The sequence below is a fragment of the Polistes dominula genome, unplaced genomic scaffold (genome assembly GCF_049000335.1).
Source record: "Polistes dominula isolate Pdom_NZ unplaced genomic scaffold, Pdom_raw_medaka contig_77, whole genome shotgun sequence".
Lineage (NCBI taxonomy): Eukaryota > Metazoa > Arthropoda > Insecta > Hymenoptera > Vespidae > Polistes > Polistes dominula.
Window position 1 is genome coordinate 5,333,760 of NW_028301152.1, and position 17,923 is coordinate 5,351,682.

Sequence of the window (17,923 nt, forward strand, 5' to 3'; positions counted from 1 at the left end):
CTTTTCAAATAAACGATGCATTAATTAACTCGATGATTGGCTTAAACTACTTTAATCTATGACGGTTTATTTTTTTCTATTCGATGATGAATAAAAAAAGAAAACGAAATATAAAACGTCAACCTTTTTCGATCGATTACAGGTTGACTCGATATTATAAAAAAATCAAAGAAAAAAAATAAAAAAAAAATAAAAATAATAAAAATAATAAAAATAAAAATAATAAATATAAAAATAAAAATGAAAAATAAAAAAATAAAAATAAATAAAAACTAAAAAATACAAAAAAAAAAATAAATTAAACAAAAAGCTGATGGCAGCAAAGCACGCTACGACTACTGATTCGATATAGATTATGTACAAACGCACCCGTCAGAATTCGACGCAAATTCGGAAATTGGATTAATGTTTGGCCAGTAAGAGTAAACGTTAGAACTAATATTATCGAACTAAATATTTACTCTTCACAGACGATGTATCGCTTAATTACTTCTTCATCCTTCTATCTTCATTCTATCATCGCCAATCAACCGTATATCGAAAATGATAAATTCTAATCAGCCCATGACTTTTGAATTGTATTAAAACGAAAAAGAAAAAGAGAGAGAGAGAGAGAGAGAGAGATAAAATATTATATAAAAAAAAGAATATAAGAGGAAAATTCTCCTTGCTCGCGATTACCGTCTTTTTTTAATCTTTCATCGGATTCTTGAAAAAGGTAATGGCCGTTGTTCTTTTTTTTTGCGTTGACTTTGTCGAGTTCACGAGTAAGAGTGAGATAAAGAAAGAAAACGAAGGAACATTTTCGTTGCTTTGATTTTTCTCGAGACGTCTGGCGAAGCATTCCGTCGCATGAATTCTTAAACGGGCAAAATTAGCGAATTAAAAGTGCGAGGTAGAGAGAAAAAGGAAGCTCGCGAGGGTGACGGCTCGTCACAGAGAAGGTCGAGTCGCTTTCGCTGTTGGTTGATGGCAAGATTTGAAAGACAGAGAGATATAGAGGGAAGAAGAAGAGTGAAAAAGAGAGACGGAGCGAATGAAGGGGTTCAAAAAGAAGAAATTCGATGTCTGAATTCTAGATCGTTCGTCCTTTTTACTTTGCTTTATGGCAGCATCTTGTAAATACGAATATGCAGACTTGTTATGAGAGTGCGAGTCGTTTGCCAGAGTGGAAAGGGAGAGAGATAGATAGACAGACAGACAGATAAATAGATAGATAGATAGATAGATAGATAGATAGATAGATAGCTAGATAGCTAGATAGATAGATAGATAGATAGATAGATAGAAGGAAAAAGAAAGAGAGAGAGAATGAGAACAATCCCCATAGCGAAAGAACCTTAATTTTTATTCATGCACAGGCGAAACGGTAATTTTTCGCGGCATTAAGTGGGCTTTAAAATTGTCCGGTCAATTTCGTCGCGAGTACGTGATCCTTTTTTCAAACGATACTTTAGCCGTCAGCTTCACAATCGAAAAGGGGTGTATTTTGTGTGATCGTGAAGCTCCGATGATAGCTGCAAATTGTCGATGAACAGAAGTGAGCTTCGATCCTCTTCAATACGAAACGGATGTAAATTTGGAGTTTCTAAAGTAGCTAAGATTAAATCTTTAATAGGATCTACGATCGAGAAAATATAGAGATAGAAAAGTAAATCCGCATTTTCTATTCTTAGAAGAACGCAAAGAACAGAACAAGTTCGATCGATCGTCCTCGATCGTTTCGAAAATTATATGACGATAAAAAAGAACAAAGACAAAACGTATTTTCTGATTTTCCTGTTTCTAAATCACATCGACACTATTTAGATGAATTTTGGTCGATCTTTTTACCGAGTTAAGCTACTTGAAAACTGATTAGAAACATGCGTTCGATCGTGAGCGTGGAATAGAGCGATCATTAGATTTTGCTGTCGAAATTGAGTTTTGCTTGTTGCCGAAGGGATAATCTTTGCCAGGCAGTAGCAACCCTAGTAGATGTAACTGTGTTTAACGCTGGCCACACTATAGGTATAGAATATTCACATATACAAACTACGTGAGTGCATGTGCAACGTTCGACCGAATGAACGAACGAACGAATGAACGCGCGCGCGCGCACGCGCTTATTCGACAGTGGCGACACGCGTAACTTCGCTTCCATTATTGAACGATCGGGCGATCGAAAAACTCCCGCGCTTTTTTGCGTGATCCAAGTTCGGTGGGGCTATCGGCTTTCCCATTGGATGCCGAAGCGCAGTCACCCTCGCACGGTCGCCAGGAGGGGATGCTTGAGAAGATGTTCTCGTTCTCTCTCTCTCTCTCCCTCTCTCTCTCTCTTTCTCTCTCCCTCTATACCCTCTGTTCGTATTTGTCTAGTCTGCAGCTATTGACCGGGTATCGATATCGTCGACACTCGATATTATATTCGTCATTCCTTCTATTCTCTTCGTTCCTTCCTCCCCTCCTGCTTGTACGACCCACCCCTTCTCTTCCAAAACTTCCTCCCTCTTTTGCACCACCCCCTTCCCATTTCACTTCTCACACGCATTCTGTTAAATTTCGGTTAATGAATTATATATGTGCCATATATATATGTAGATAGATATAGGTATGTGTATATATCTATATCCATATCTATATCTATATCTAAATCTATATATATATATATATATATATATATATATATATATTAAATCTATACATATAATATATATATATATATATATATATAAACACGAAGGCCCGGGGATAGAGGATAACTGCCGAGAGAGAATGAGAGAGAAACAGCAGTCGGTCGCAGCGGAGCAGTAAATTCCCGCCGTTTTTTGAATTCGATCGACCAATAGCACCACGCCAGAATCTCGTCGAAACGAGAGATCAATACGCCGCGTAAATGCCGTATCGGGACTATATCGGAAGGAAAGCGGTATGCGCGGTTTGCAAGCAGCCGTTTGTCGGAATTCGAGTTGTCGGGAAAATGGTGGTTGGTGGGTAACGAGGCACGAACCGCCCGCCAATTTTTGAATCCGTGCCGACAGATATTCCGAATGACACAGGGAGATATTAAAGAGGGAAGCTGTGTGTTCGATCGGACCTAAGATATTCTCATTGGTCTTTTCTTCTATCGTTTTTCTCGTTTTTTCTTCGTTTTATATTTGAGAGCATTATTAAATCGATACTGTTATTCCATATCTTTGCAAAATGCATTCATCCAAATTAACCCTTATAGTGCATATATATATATATATATATATGTATAACGATATGTCATTAATGGAAATTTCATAAATGATCACGAATATTGTTACAAATTAAAACTATTTTTTCTTAAACTTTCTCAAATTACATCAATTTGGTTTGGTATTTTTCACTAAAATATAATAGGCTCTAAATGGATTAAGCTAATGTTCATTGAAATTTGGTTTCGATTTAAGTCTTTAAAGCCTCTACCGCATATGAATACATTTAGTTTAAATCTCATAAATAAAAATTAATCTTTTATAAAGATAAATATATAGTATTTATTAAATTATGTAGCTTGAAAATAGACATCAATTATCATACGGTGAATAACAGCATTTCTTATGTATATTTTCGAATATTAATATAATTTAAATAGTAGTGCTATATTTCTTTTTAGTCAATTTATGCATTTATTTTACCATAAATGTTAAAACTATTAAGTAGTAAAAAAATAAATGCATACAAAAATATATTTGAATAGCTATTTAATTGTATAAAACATGTTCATAAATTCGTTAGACTTCAATGAACGATAGTCACAATTATATACAGTTTTTTTCAGATAATTTTTAGAAAATTTCCAACGTAAATTTTTGGTATTTTTATTGACTATCAAAAAAATAAATAAATAAAAATTTAACCTTGCAGAGATTAAATCGATCTATATAGAATTTATCATGTAATAGTATTAAAAATAAATTAGAATAGGGATTATACACATATATACGAGATCGTTGAAACTCCGATAGGACTCTTAATAAATACATTATTTGAATATTGTTCCTATTTTGAAAATGTGTGGGCAAATGTATGCTTGCAAAAGACAGTGACGTTTCATCGATAAAAAGGTGAAAAGTCAAAGTCGCATATGCGGCAGTAACGTTCTCGCATATACGTTGTTGTACGCAGTCCGTTTTGAGCACCGAGTATATCTGAGGTGGTGCGGGAGGGCGGAGATACGTAGTCAGGGTGGTTATTAATGTAAGGGGTGGCTGAGCAGTAGTTATTTGGCCATGGGTGGTCGCGAAAGAGAAGGTCTAAGTCGAGAAGTGGGCGGTTGGGTTGGGAGGTGGGCTAAAATCAATGCGAGCCCTTCTTTTATCCTGAGCTACGGCCAAGAAAGACGAACTTTCGAGCAAAGCCTTCGTACGAGCGCGTTCCCATCACATGTATGCATACGACGACGAAGAATCGAGCATTTTTACTTTTACGTTTCTTTCAAAAAAGTAACTGCTTTTATTTTCTTAAAAATAGTACACAACATTTAGTAATTATTTAAACATTTTTAATGAAATGAATTAATCAAATTGAATATTTAAAGGTTAGACTTATTAATGAGATTTAAAAACAAGTAAAATAGTTGTGATATTTAAAATTTATCAATTTTAATATAAGAGTTAATAACAATGTAACGGAATCTCAAATGATTTCTTAGACATTACGATTAGATGCGGTTTTCTAATTCGCTTTTTCGTCGTTATTTTGAAAAGAGTCCCGATTAAATAGTTAGCATGCCAACGAAGACTCCGTATTTTTTTTTTTATTCTTTAGTACTAAAGCAAATCTTAGTTGAGATCGGGGAAATTTTTCCAAGGGTCGATTCGTATACGGCAACGAACGTTCGCTCCAAGGCTAATACCTTCCAACTGACTACGCTCATCCCTTAATGAAATTCTTTCTATCTCGGCGCGAGCAATCGGTTACCGCTCCGCTATCAGTTTTTCTCCTTCTTATAGCATTATTGCGAATCCTTTAAAATGATCGATACATCGGTAGTCTTAACTAGCTTCTAACGAGATTGCTTCAGAAGAGATTTTTTATTATGGCTATTATCAAACAACAATTCGTTGTTTGAAAATCTTTCTCGTATATATTAAAATATTCCTATGATTTAAAATATTTAAATAAAAGCTATTATAAGCAACGATCAAACTACGTTGGATTAAATAGTTACCGTTAGATCGTTAAAGTCAAACAAACACAGGCACAGTTAGTAAAATAAATAGATAACCCGTTCGGGAAGAAACTAAAACTATGTGCTGTTGACTCTAAAAAGAGGTCATAAAAAGATGCGAATTTTTTGATAGTATTGGATAAGTGTGATAAAATGTTTGTAGAGAAGGGGCTCGAACCGATAAAAAGGAAAATAAAAAATGACGCAAATAAAAGCTATTATGTAAATAAATAAATAAATAAATAAAAGCTTACCCGTGTGTAGCCTCGTATGTTGTTGTACATGGCTCAGTTGTTTGAACCTGCGGTCACAATAGCTGCATTTATAGGGCTTCTCGCCGGTATGAACCCTGATATGCTGCACGAGCTGATGATTGCTCGAGAAGGACTTGAGACATTGCTGGCACTGGTGTGGTTTGACCTCGTTACCGGTGATCATGCCCCCGGGTCCGACGCCAACGCCAACACCGACGCTGAGACCCGCGAGGCCTCCCGCGACGCCACCCCCGGGTCTTGCCGTCAGTGCGCCAGCACCCAGCTCCCTCGCGTGCATCTGCATCGCGCTCTTGTGCATGAAGATCTGCGAGAAGAACTGCCGGGGTTAGTTGGTACGCTGTACTTTTTTTCGAGCAACGCAGAATGGTAAATCGGCCCTAACACGATTTATCATTTATTATAAATAGGTACAATGTATTTGGGACATGATAATAATTTTCGATCATCATCTTTACTTGTTTTATTTCTATTTGACCACTTTTTTTAATTCAAAAAGATAATTTCTATTAACAGAAATAATATATTATGGTAGCATGCATAATTCGTTGATTCGCTCGATCCGATGACTAGTCGTTTACCATTCCTATGGTATGTTAGTATTTCTATATTTATTGTCAAGGATTATAAAGAGCTTCGAAAGCTTACTTGAATACATGTCAATTCTGAACCCTTAAACGAAGAGTCTTTCAATAGTTTAAGTATAGTACTACGAGAAGTGAGAAAAAGGAAGAGAGAAAGAGTTAATGAGCTTTTCAGATTATAATTATATATATATAGAATATTTCTCGTTATTGGGAACTTTAATAGGAATTTTACTTACGTGGCGGCGGAAGTTCAATGCCGCCGGCAACGGCATCGAAGTCGGAGGTCATCGCATAGATTCTGTTTTTCATTCTGTTGTACGATATCGAATCGTTTTGTTATCGCAGTAAAAATTACGTAACGAACGTTTTATGAAAATATCTTAATTTATGTCTAATATTATGTTTATAATAGCATTGAGTATATAACTCATGTAGGAAAAATTTTGGTCTTGACGCAAAATAATAATCTGCAATAGAATATATATTCTACACTTATAGAAACAAAATATTAAGATAATTGAAAGAGTACGCGTATTAAACATTAGAGTTCTTTCGCATTCTTTCCTTCACGGCGCGTAGGAGAACGAAACTGTTGGAAGGACCGAAACCCTGAGAAAGAAGAACGTTCGGTTTAGGCTACGTCCTGGAAGAACAGGTGTTGCTCCATCAGCGAGTGTGGGTGTGGGTGAACGAACGAAAGGGTTAACGTTATATACACCGGCAGAATACAGTCCAGAATAAAAGTTGCTTTGAATTTTGTTCCTGTTAACCGAGAAAAAAGAGGGAAAAAAGAGAGAGAGAGAGAAAGAAAGAAAGTGAGAAAAACAGCTTGAAACTTGAACGGAATTAAAGCGAAGAAAAGAGAAAGAGAGAGAAAGAATCAGAATAGCGATGGGCGGTAGAACGAAATGGTATGGGAAGACGCCAGAGGATTTTATTAAAATATGTTAAAACTGTAATTAAAATCGAAAAATCTCGTGAGAAGTTTTAAGAATCTCACGGCACCCTTCTTCTTCTTCTTCTTATGAGTGCAACAAGGAAGATCGAGAAAAGGTGAAAGAGAGTATCAAGAGAAAAAGAAAGAACGAAAAAAAGAAAGATAGAGAGAATTGAAATTGTCACCGGGGGTTCTCAAGTTTCTTCGAGTTTCAACCCTTTCCTTAGCATTCAAGGTAACAGCCGATGCTTGACTGCCTACGATCGACACTGGGCATCCCTGTGACTTTTAATCCCCGTGAGAGAAGGAGAGACTGTCAGCCGATTTTACTTCTCGTCTTTTTCCTCAGCTTTTTCTACTATCTCCTCAACTCCCTCTTTCGACTCGGTGTACCTACTTTCATTCCAAACCTGGACATAGCGGGTAGGGTAGTTGTGTTATTCGCTGATTTGAATGAAATTGGTCTCGTTTCGCGACACTAGAGTACCAAAACAATCGGTATTGTGTTCGTGTAATTTGTTTCTTCTTATCGAAGTTCGTTCGACAGCCAACCTTTGCTAAATTTATTTTTTCTTTGCGAAATAAATTAAATCGTACGCTTCCAGGAGAGACATTATAATCCATAATATTTTAAAAGTTTTAATTACTGTATCGTATAATGTGTATATTTTAGATTTTTTATAGTTACGAGGATATACCTAACTTAGGAGGATGTATCCAGAACAATTAATTCAAAGAATTACACAAATTGAACCATATGTATATCCAGAACAATTAATTCAAAGAGTTACACGTATTAAACCATATGTTTTAATACATGTCATAATAGAACGTTTTCTAATTATATCATAAACAATCGCAAACGACAGTCGTTGCTGTCATTTAGCGATTCATCAATGAGCAAGTAGTTCTTTCATGAATCTCAAAGTTTCTTGGTCTAGTTGTTGTAGAGAAAGAAAAGGCTTAAAAGAAGAATTTTCGCCTTTCTCGAATTACCAAGCAACGTATCCATTAATCAAATTTTTATCTCTTGGCAGACGGAAAATTGCGTCCCGACGTTCCGACCATACTGCTGGTTTGAATCTTTTTTTCTGATTTATAGTCGTCGCTGCGGTGAAAAAAGGAGATGGAAGTAGAATAAGGAGGAGGAGGAGGAGGAGAGGAAGGCAAGGTCCGCGAAGAGAAATGAAAAGAGGAAGGAGAAAAATAAGAAAACGGAAAGAGTCGCCTGGCCGCGGGCCGTCGGCTTAATGTCCTTAATAATGGAAAAATATATCAAGCGACACCCAGTGTATTTCCTAAAGGCCATCTCTCACCTAGAAATCTCACCCCAACAATCCCAACCCTTTTCTCTCATTTTTTTACCCTTTTTTTTTCTTTTTCTTACTTTTTTCTTTTTTCCTTATTTCGGAATCAAAAGTTTCCGTTTTAACGAACAATTACGATTCGTTTTTACATACTCCACCCTCTAATCCTGATTACTCTTTCTCTCTTACGATGTTCGTGAGCAGTACTGAGTGCACGTGTGCGCAAGTGGGCATGCACGCATGCACGCACGCACTCATGTACACGATACCACGTTCTCGCACGGTATCCAGAACATTCCGCGTGGCTTAACCACCGGTTCGCCCTCCACGTCCCGTTCCGTCCCGCGGCATCCCGCACTGTTCCGTTCCGTTCCGTCCCGTCCCGTCCCGTTTCGTCCCGTCTCGCCAAGGCGGCCACCATCACTGCCGCCTCCTCCTGATGCTGCTTCTGCTCGAAGGGATCGTTAGCATTTCAGGAGAAGCCGACTCCCAACCCTTTTCTCTCTCTCCTTCTCTCTCTCTACCATTCTACCGTGAGTTATGTCCGAGTGTAACATCGGCCACTCGAACTGGGCTACTTTATACACTTGGAATACACAAAGCGAAGCTCTCACCTGCTGACCATATGCCTCCTCTCCGCTATAGAAGAGGAGGAAGAGAAGAAGGAGGAGATGGTGGAGGTGGCACACACACGCACGCGCATACTCACGTGAAATCGTCCACCCACGCGACTCGCATATGCCGTGGAACAGTTCGAGTATAAGTCAGCAAGCGCGAGTACGCCTTCGGCCCACCGGCCCTTCCCTTTACTTTCTTCCCTTCTTTACTACCTTATACCATATATCCATCTCCAGTACCACCGACTCGCGACGAATAGCAATGTAATACAAAGAGGAAGAAGAAACACGGGCCGTGAGCCAATTTGTGGCCCATAATTGTCGGCTTTAATCCGACTGGCTCCTTCCCTTTTTACTCCTTTCCTTTTAACTTTAATGTACTTCAAACGTTTCCGGTTTGCCGATCATTTACCAGATCTGATTTAAGTATGAATTTCATATTGTATATATTTATTCAAGATTTACAAAATATTGTTACTAAATTATTAAATTTCTAATAGGAGAAAATTTATATATTGTAAAAAAGAATTCTAGTTCAAATTAAGATTCAGCTATGAAAATAATATAGTAACGGCTAAAAAGCACCAACCTACCGACGAACATTTCGTATTTTGTTTTCACCTCATTTATATTATAGCAGACTAATGAAAGAAGAGCGCTTTGCTTTTCAAACGGCTCTACTTCGTTGTCGTTGTGTTCGTGTCGATGTATAGCACGCGTATCGTTTGAGCGTTTCTATTCAGATAATAAGTGTCGACGATGGGTTATCACGAAGTCTGAGACTATGCGCGTCCTAGTTCTTCGCGATGAATTCTAGCACGCAAGCGTTAAATCTGCGACAGTGAATTTGATCGGAGTGTGTGTCGAAGTTGCGTGAGATTGTAGATAGATAGAAAAGGTAGTGAGGTGGGGGGAAGGGGGGGGAAGAAAACGTTGAGAAAAAATTAAGAAGATAAATGTTGTGGAGGGACAGGGAAAGCATAATCAATTTATCGCGCCTTTCATTGAACACCAATCGAGGAGAGTGAGAATCGAAAAGACATCCCGTTGATTCCTCTGTATATCGAGAATAATTACCTGCGGCGGTAAATGGTGATGCGGATGCTGATACGGCGACGGTACGTAAGCCGAATGGTTGTGGGGGTGAGTTCGAGGATGATTTTGATGCTGAACTTGCGGTGGGGGTGGTGGCTGGGGTGGCTGGCCCGGGGGAGGCGGTGTCCAAGGCCCGTGGCTCGGCCCGTGGCTTTCATTGGTGCCATACATCTTCACGGAAGAATCCTGAGCACGCGACCTAAAGAGTACCACCCACCCTCCACGCAAGACGATATGAAAGACTCGGATAGTGACATCGCTACCCTAACTCTGATTCGACCCTAAGTCTCGCCTTGGAAACTTAATTTCCTTTTGGACTCTGGCCAGAATATGTCTTTGGATGGACAAATTTTGGTTCTTTTTTTTGTATTTGTTTCTTATTTTTTACTTCTTTTTCCTTTTCCTTCTTTATCTTCTTCCTTACTTCTTCTTCTTTTTCTTTTTCTTTTTCTTTTCTTCTTCTTTTATTATTTCTTCTTTATTATCGCGTTTTTCTACTTGATGCTATTACCAACTGACGTCTACGAGGGAGAATATGAAACTTCGATATGCTACGATACGATCTTTAGATCTACTTCGTAATCGCGTAGATTGTCCTTCTATATTTTCATTTGGAAAGATAACTCTACCGGGAGAGGTAAGAACCGGTCCTTGGCACGATCGTACTACTTTCGATGTGGCCGATCTCCGAGTCTCCTATCACTTGCACGATCCCCGATGAACGTCCGTTTCTAGCCGTGTCGCGATTATCGTTGAGGAAAGTGGAAATTGGGAAGAAATTAGCGACAAGTCGTAATCGACTAATTAAATAACGTTTTTTCTACTAGAATTTTTCTTAGAAACAAATCGATGAACACAAACGGTGATTTTCGTAAATAATCCTTGTAAGGGGTTAAATGTTTTCTCTATGTTTTTTGCTACGTTTCACTAATAAAGTTACTATAAGCACATGAATTGAAAAGGCGGGAAAAGAAAAATTATAACAAACACTACAGAAAATTAGTGAATATTGTTTTGATCCCTCGACGACGATCATTCAGGACACTTGGTTTTGAAATCTCGACATTCGTTAAGACTTTAGCCTCCGTCTTTCATAACCCACCGCGATTACGGAATTTTTCCGCATGCACTCTGCGTGGTCACCTTCATTCGAATAGGCGACAATCGCCGACGGTAAAAATATTTTTTTCTTGTCGATAAATTCCCGCATATTTTTCATTACGAAGAATCTCGTGATCAATGAGTGCAACCATTCGATATATTTTGTTGATTGGAAACCCGTTGCGTAAATACGTACTCATGCACTCTCGTATCAAAGTTCCACTTCGAGATCAATTTTCACGAAAGATCCTCTCTATCTTGACTAAAGAAGATTTCAAGGAGGATCTAAAGATCAATGAATCATACGAACGCGTTCAAGATCGGCCTTCTACCACTTCTTGAACGTGAACGGACCCTCGTGGTTCCATTATGGATATCCACGTAATTGAAACACAAAAGTTCCTTAGAATCAAATGTTCCAACTGTTGACACACTCTGATCGAGGTAATCGAAACTAACGAATGAAAAAAAGAATTTTTTACTCTTGAACGGAGGGGTTGCACAAAGAAATTTAACGTAACTAGGATGATGTGTGAGTAAGTGGCCGAACGATAGGGAACTACTACTAACTATCACTTTTTATCGTCGAAATGTACTCTTCTTTTTCTTTGGATAACTGGTATGTACATATATAGATCGAGGTGGTGGATGTCCGAGTTTAGAAATGGGGTGGGGGTATATAGGGCCGTGCGCGCCGTACCGGAAGCAGAAAAGAGCGAATTCGCGGACGCAGCGCTGTGCGGCAACGCGTGGCGTCTCTCGCGAACTAAGCCTCTTCGAAAATGGGGGGGGACGTCAGCCGATTTCTCGCTCTCTCGCGCGCGATTCCTGCAAGCCTGCTAGCCGCGTGCGTGTGCTATCGCGGGGGAAGGAAGAGAGAGTATATAGTAGTAGTACCAGAGTGTTAGAACATTAGATCGAGTATGAGTAAGAGAAAGAGTGAGAGAAAGAGATAGCTAGATGGATAGATAGATAGAGAGATAAATAGGTAGGGAGAGAGAGAGAGAGAGAGAGAGAGAGAGAAAGAGTGAGAAGGATACAAAGAAAGAGAGAGAGATAAGAAAAAAGATTGGAAAGGCGAACTGATAAGAAGACGGAAGAAAAAATCGCTGGCTACTCGTCGAGATATCGATTGAAATAACACGATTCCGGGGAAGGTCTGGCCAATCGGTATTCGCGACACGGCGGAAGCCGCCAATCCTGCCTGCTTTCGCCTTTACGGCTATCTCTCTTTCGTAACCTCCCTCGTTCCTTCCACTCCTCATACTCATTCTCTTCCTCCACCTCCTCCTCCTCCACCCCGTTTTCCTACTCCTTAGCGCAGTATTCTCCTACTCCTACCTCTTTTTCTCCTTCTCTCTATATCTCCTCGTTTTACTTCTACGTAGTCGCGGCTACCCGTTGCTTCTTTCCCTTTACCCTTTCCTTCTTGCTTCACCAAAGAGAAAGGGAGATTGAGAATATGATGAAGAATGAAAGAAATAGAAAGAGAGAGCCACGTGATTCAGGAAGTATTCAACTGATCGAGGAACCATCCTCGGCTTCGATGACATTTCGTCCCATCTTCTCTTATCGCATTAATGTTTTCCTTCTTTTCTTTCTTTCTATCTCTTTTTCTCTTTCTTTTCTTTTGTCTATTTTCTTATTTCATTCTAATTGGTCATCCTTTCGATTTTGGAACGACGAGGATATAATTTTTTTTTTCATGTAAAATATCATCGTTCATGATGTTTATTGGCATAAAAAGATTTTTTATCCTATAATCAATATTTATTTTATCGCATAACACGAAATAAATATATCTATTAGATTTGATAAAAATATGACTAATGTCTAAAAGTAAATTACAGGAAGTATCAATAGTTTCGCGTATCAAGTCGAAAAAATTAAAATCCAACACGAGCTTTCATCTCACGAAGACTTTGCAAAGATTTTCGATAAAATCTTCTTTTTAGCATGAATATATATGTATATACATTTTCCACGTAAAAAAGTTTCCTTTTCCGAGTCGTTCGAGAGTAGAAATTTCTCCCTCTAAAGAGGAGCCTACCTATCGAAGGAGACGCCATGCTCTTTTTCGACGTCTCTCATCGAATTTATTTTGGGCGTGGGACCGCGAAGGTTAGTCAGCCGCTTGGAAAAGTGTTCGACCGAAAGTGTGAGTGTGCCGTTAGAGGAAAAGAGATAAAAAAAAGAAGAAGAGCATGCGGGGCGGAGTCTGATCGCACTTAGAGAGAGAAAGAAAAATAGAAAAAAGAGAAAGAGAGAGAGAAAATGAGAGAGAGAGAAAGATAGGAAAAGAGCGAAAAAGAGAGACGCTCGCTCGTTGCCTATCCATCATGGCCGCTTTATCAGTGACGTCACGATAAGACTTTCATGCACCGATGCACAAACGTCCGTGAAAGATTCTTCGATCTGGGAAAAGTAACGGCGCCGAAGTCAAACGCTGCTTCTTCGGTTCAGTTAGGTTCCGTTCCGTTCGGTTTTACCCTATGTACGAATCCTACGTCTCTCATACCTTTTTCTTCTCTTTTTATCCTTTTTTATTCTTTCTCATTTTCTTTTTCTTCCTCTTTTTTAGGATTCTTTCATTGAGACAAAAAAAAAGGGACGCTCGAAATCCCACAAGTTCCTCGGCCCCTCGCCCCGACGAAACTTTTTAGTCGGATTTATTCGCGACCAAAAGAGAGAAAGAGTGATCTCTTTTGTCGTCCCGAGTAAAATCCGCTTTCGCAGTAAGAGAGAGAGAGAGAGAGAGAGAGAGATAATGATGAAGGCACGAATTATAGCCAATGGTGAACATCAACGTAACGTTTAGTTCTTAACGATATTTTCTTTTTTTTTCTATGAGAAAGCAATATATATCTACTTTAAAAACTTTCTCGATCAAACGTAAAAATCAAACTAACTCGTTATCGAGTTTAAACATGATCGGTAACACCGGTAAACGATGTTCCAACTTTCGGAAAAGAGTCAATCCATACAGAGCAGTTGAATTATCGTTAACCGTCCAAAGACAAGAGATGCAAAACATAGAAGAGAAGTAAGCAGACAACTCGAGCAACGACCGCATTTGAAGAGAACATGTTCTTGGTGTAGAACTCTACGGTAACACGGAGAAAGTGTATCGAGTGATATCGAGCAATGCAGGACAATCGTGATATACTGCATTCAAAGTCCACCGTCCATTTTATTTACCGTTAATACGAAAAGTTATAAAAAAATAAAGCTTCCTTTTATTTTCCAGTTTATTTTATCAACGAATCATGTACGTCGAATTTGTTTGTTTTTTTTAAAAAGGATTATTTCTTAATCGTTTGATGCTATCGTTCTCTCTCCTTCTCTCTCTTTCTTTATCTATCCTTCTTTATTTATTTATTTATTTACTTTGTTGTATATGACTCAATGCTCGTTGAAACGAGAAGAACGATATACGGGAAGTAAAAGTGGTTTACTTAAAAATAGGGTAACAAGACGAATCAATTAAGCCAATAAATTTCGTCAAGTCGGTGTCGTAGAGTAACGAGCGTTATCGTATATTCGTATCGTCAATCGACTTATGTATAGTACTTATATGTACATAGGCATATACATATACCTACGTTTCGGAGAGACTTGGCCTCTTATTTGGCCTCTAACGATGCACGACGATAAATCCTAGTGCGTCTAATACGCGAAACTTGCACACGAGAGTAAGTCGATATCATAGAAGAGATAACGTTAGAGCTAAGAGATTTCTTCCTTTTTCTCTCTTTTACCGTGTTCGATAATATTACATCTCTTTTCTAAAAGAGACAACTTATTTTCCATTGCAAGACTTTCGAAAGATATCTTTTTTCTTTGATTTATTCTTAGGAATATATTCTCATAATCGACAATATGTTTTTCCCTAAAGATATTATGATTAGATAGACATAGGTAATTTTAACGATTAACGTTATCGTCTCTAACGCATATCGAATATTTATTAAACTCATTAATGGTAATTCATTTTTCACGCGTAACATAGTCGATACGTTTTCCATTTCTATGCCCTAATCTTATAGGTATCATAAAATATGTTTTATTATGAAACTATTGAAAATAGAATGCAAGAAGAAGACAATGTTTTCAAAATAATGAGTAAGAAAGACGATTGTTGGAGAAAAAGAATTATTATCATCGATGTCTAACCCTCTTCGTGTTATTTCGCATTACTGACCTCGGCAATAATGATATAAAAAAAAGAATCAAGAAGAAAGACAGAGAAAAGTAATGAAAAAGTTGAAGGGAAAAGTGATGAAATGGTAGTTGTAAAACAGAGCAATAAAAATAAACTGTTCTAGCAAGGGTTGAAAGGCTGTGGAAGCAGGATACAAACGAAGGGGTGTACTTCCAATGGCAAGAAGAATAGAAAGTAGAAAAAGAAGGAATAGAAGAAGAAGAAGAAGGAAAAAGAAGAACTGGGAGAAAAAGAGATAGCTAAAATAAGGAGAATAATGAAAGAAACAAATAAGAGTTTCTCTGTACTCTTTCACTGTCTCTCTTTCTCTCTCTCTTTTTCTCTCTCTCTCTCATTTTATTTCCCCACCACCGACATAGAACGCCTTCTCATTCTCCAAGATACCGTTGGAGGGGAAAGGCAATGTACAAGAAGGCGAGTTGGCGGGGGAGGGGCCGACAGAGTGAACGCGAGAAGTGCGGGAGAGAAAGAGAGAGAGAGAGAAAGAGAAGACACAAGAGAGACAGAGAGAGAAATAAAAGTCCGGCAGGCCTTGGCTGCTGCGGTCGTCCAGCCGCGTTGCCAAGTCTCATTTGTTTATCATAGTTCGTCGGCCTGTGTAGTCTGACTTGATTTTAAATAAAAAGATAAAATATAAAAAATGAGTCGAACAAAATGTGACTCTCCGGTATACATATTTGCACGCATACATGGATCGGAAAAGGTGATAAAGGACGACAATAAACTTAGCGACTTGTTTGCGTGTCGACGATGCTTAACATTTATTAAAATGACATTAACGTAGTCAACCTTTTTAAATTTACCACCCAAAATTTGCAATTGTTTCTCTTACGAATAGCACAACAACTCATATGTTCTTTCTCAATTCGTAAAATTCAATTAACTTTGACTAATTTTGTCTTTTTTCTCTTTTTTCCTTCTTCTCGGTAATGCATCAACGCAGTATTTAATCATAAATGTGTGCTATTCATTAAACGCAACATTGACGAAGGATGGCAGAGCGTAAAACGATTCCATTGAACTTGGCAACTGTTCCTACTACAAGAAGAGTTAACGGAGAAACGTTTGATCGTTTCATCGAGAGAGGAAAAGAGAACTTGAACGTTCTCGTTTCAAACATTGAACGATTACATTATTCTTATAGTCTTATACTCTTAATCCTATCCTAATTCGATTACAAGTAGAAAAGTAAAAAAAAATCTAATAGAAGTGACCTTGTTCGTAAAGTCCTTAGCATTAGGACTTGATAAATTTCCGATAAGATAGAACTATGCAGAAAACGCGGGGAAATCGACTAGCGTGCTAGAGCATGCGCTTCACATATCTCAGATAATTTAAAATCGTCGAAGTTTAGATCGCGATCGCATTGTTTGAAGTCGGGCAAGTCGGCAATGGCAATGATAAGGATCGGTGCCACTGTCATTCTTGTTTCCTTGGACTCTTCGTATATATGTACGTGCGAGTAGTATTCGTCAAATTGATAAATTCATGAATAAAGAAAAAAATAAACATTAAAAGTAATTAATAATTAATTGGTTTTAATTTGAAGAGAAAAACGAGTTGGAAATAAGTAATCTCGTTTAAGATTTCGTCTCCGGTAGGTACGGGCTACCTCGGGTTCTCTCAACGCGTGGCGACTCGATTCCGACTCGTTTCTGAGTCATCGTGCGTGCGTGCATGCACTAGCGCTCTTGCGAGCGCGTACTTTACACACCGCGAATGTATAAATATGTATACACGTGCGTTGTGCGTGCCCGACGTCGTTCGTTGTACATTCTCTCTTTATCTTTCTCTCTCTCTCACTCTCCCTTTCTCTCTCTCTCTCTCTCTCTCTCTCTCTCTTTACTTCATTCGAGTTCTTTCTCTTTCTTACTCTTTCTTGGCTTTAACTCTCTTCTCGTTCGTACGCGACTTTACAAACGTTTGCATGCGAATACGTTTGTCGTCGCGGTGGGTGGCATACAACCGATTAGGAAATTCGCCTAGAAATTCTTCCATTCCTCGCTTTATACTCGTGCGCATCTTACCAAGGCAAAAGCTCGCGGATATATCCTCTCTTGTACCTACGTAAAAGACGTCGACAACTACGTAGTGAAGAAAAAAAAAAAGAGAAAAAAGAGAAGGATAAGCAAAAGGAAGTTTCCTTTCTCCTTTTTTCGCGACGTCCTCGCGTGTGGCATTGAAAGTTCGAGCGCAGCGTGCCGATCTTTTCGTAATCCTCAAGAAGATCGAAGGAAAGGGAGTACAGAGAATGAAAAAGAAAAAAAGAAAGAGAGAGAGAGCGAATGAGGGTGAGCAAAGTCGTTCGTGGGATCACCGCTTTAGCTTCGGTAGCTCGACGTTGGCACGTTTATCGTGTTCGCTTCTTCCAGCTATGCCGATTTGTTTACAGAGGATCGCGTGAGTGCACGCGCGAGAATCACGCTAAGCTCCTTCTTCTTCGGCTGTCTTTGGTAACCCTCGATCGAGCGTCCTCCACGAGGACGCCCTTTGCTCTTTGTAGCTTTACTCTCTTTCTCAACCCACGCATCCACATTCATAAACACACACATACACACACACACACACATATATATATATATATAGATATACGTAAGCGTCGTGAA

The 17,923-nt window shown here is 38.6% G+C and overlaps 1 protein-coding gene across 3 annotated transcripts in view; it reads right to left on the reverse strand.

Annotated features, from left to right (window-relative positions):
- Nucleotides 1-17,923, reverse strand: part of dati (zinc finger protein datilografo) — a 74,746-nt gene that overhangs the window by 36,133 nt on the left and 20,690 nt on the right. For all 3 annotated transcript variants that reach the window (XM_015316847.2, XM_089178130.1, XM_089178131.1), the window contains exon 3: nt 5,434-5,770. In XM_015316847.2, coding sequence (XP_015172333.1) covers nt 5,434-5,770 — 337 coding nt within the window. The remainder of the gene's footprint in view (nt 1-5,433; nt 5,771-17,923) is intronic.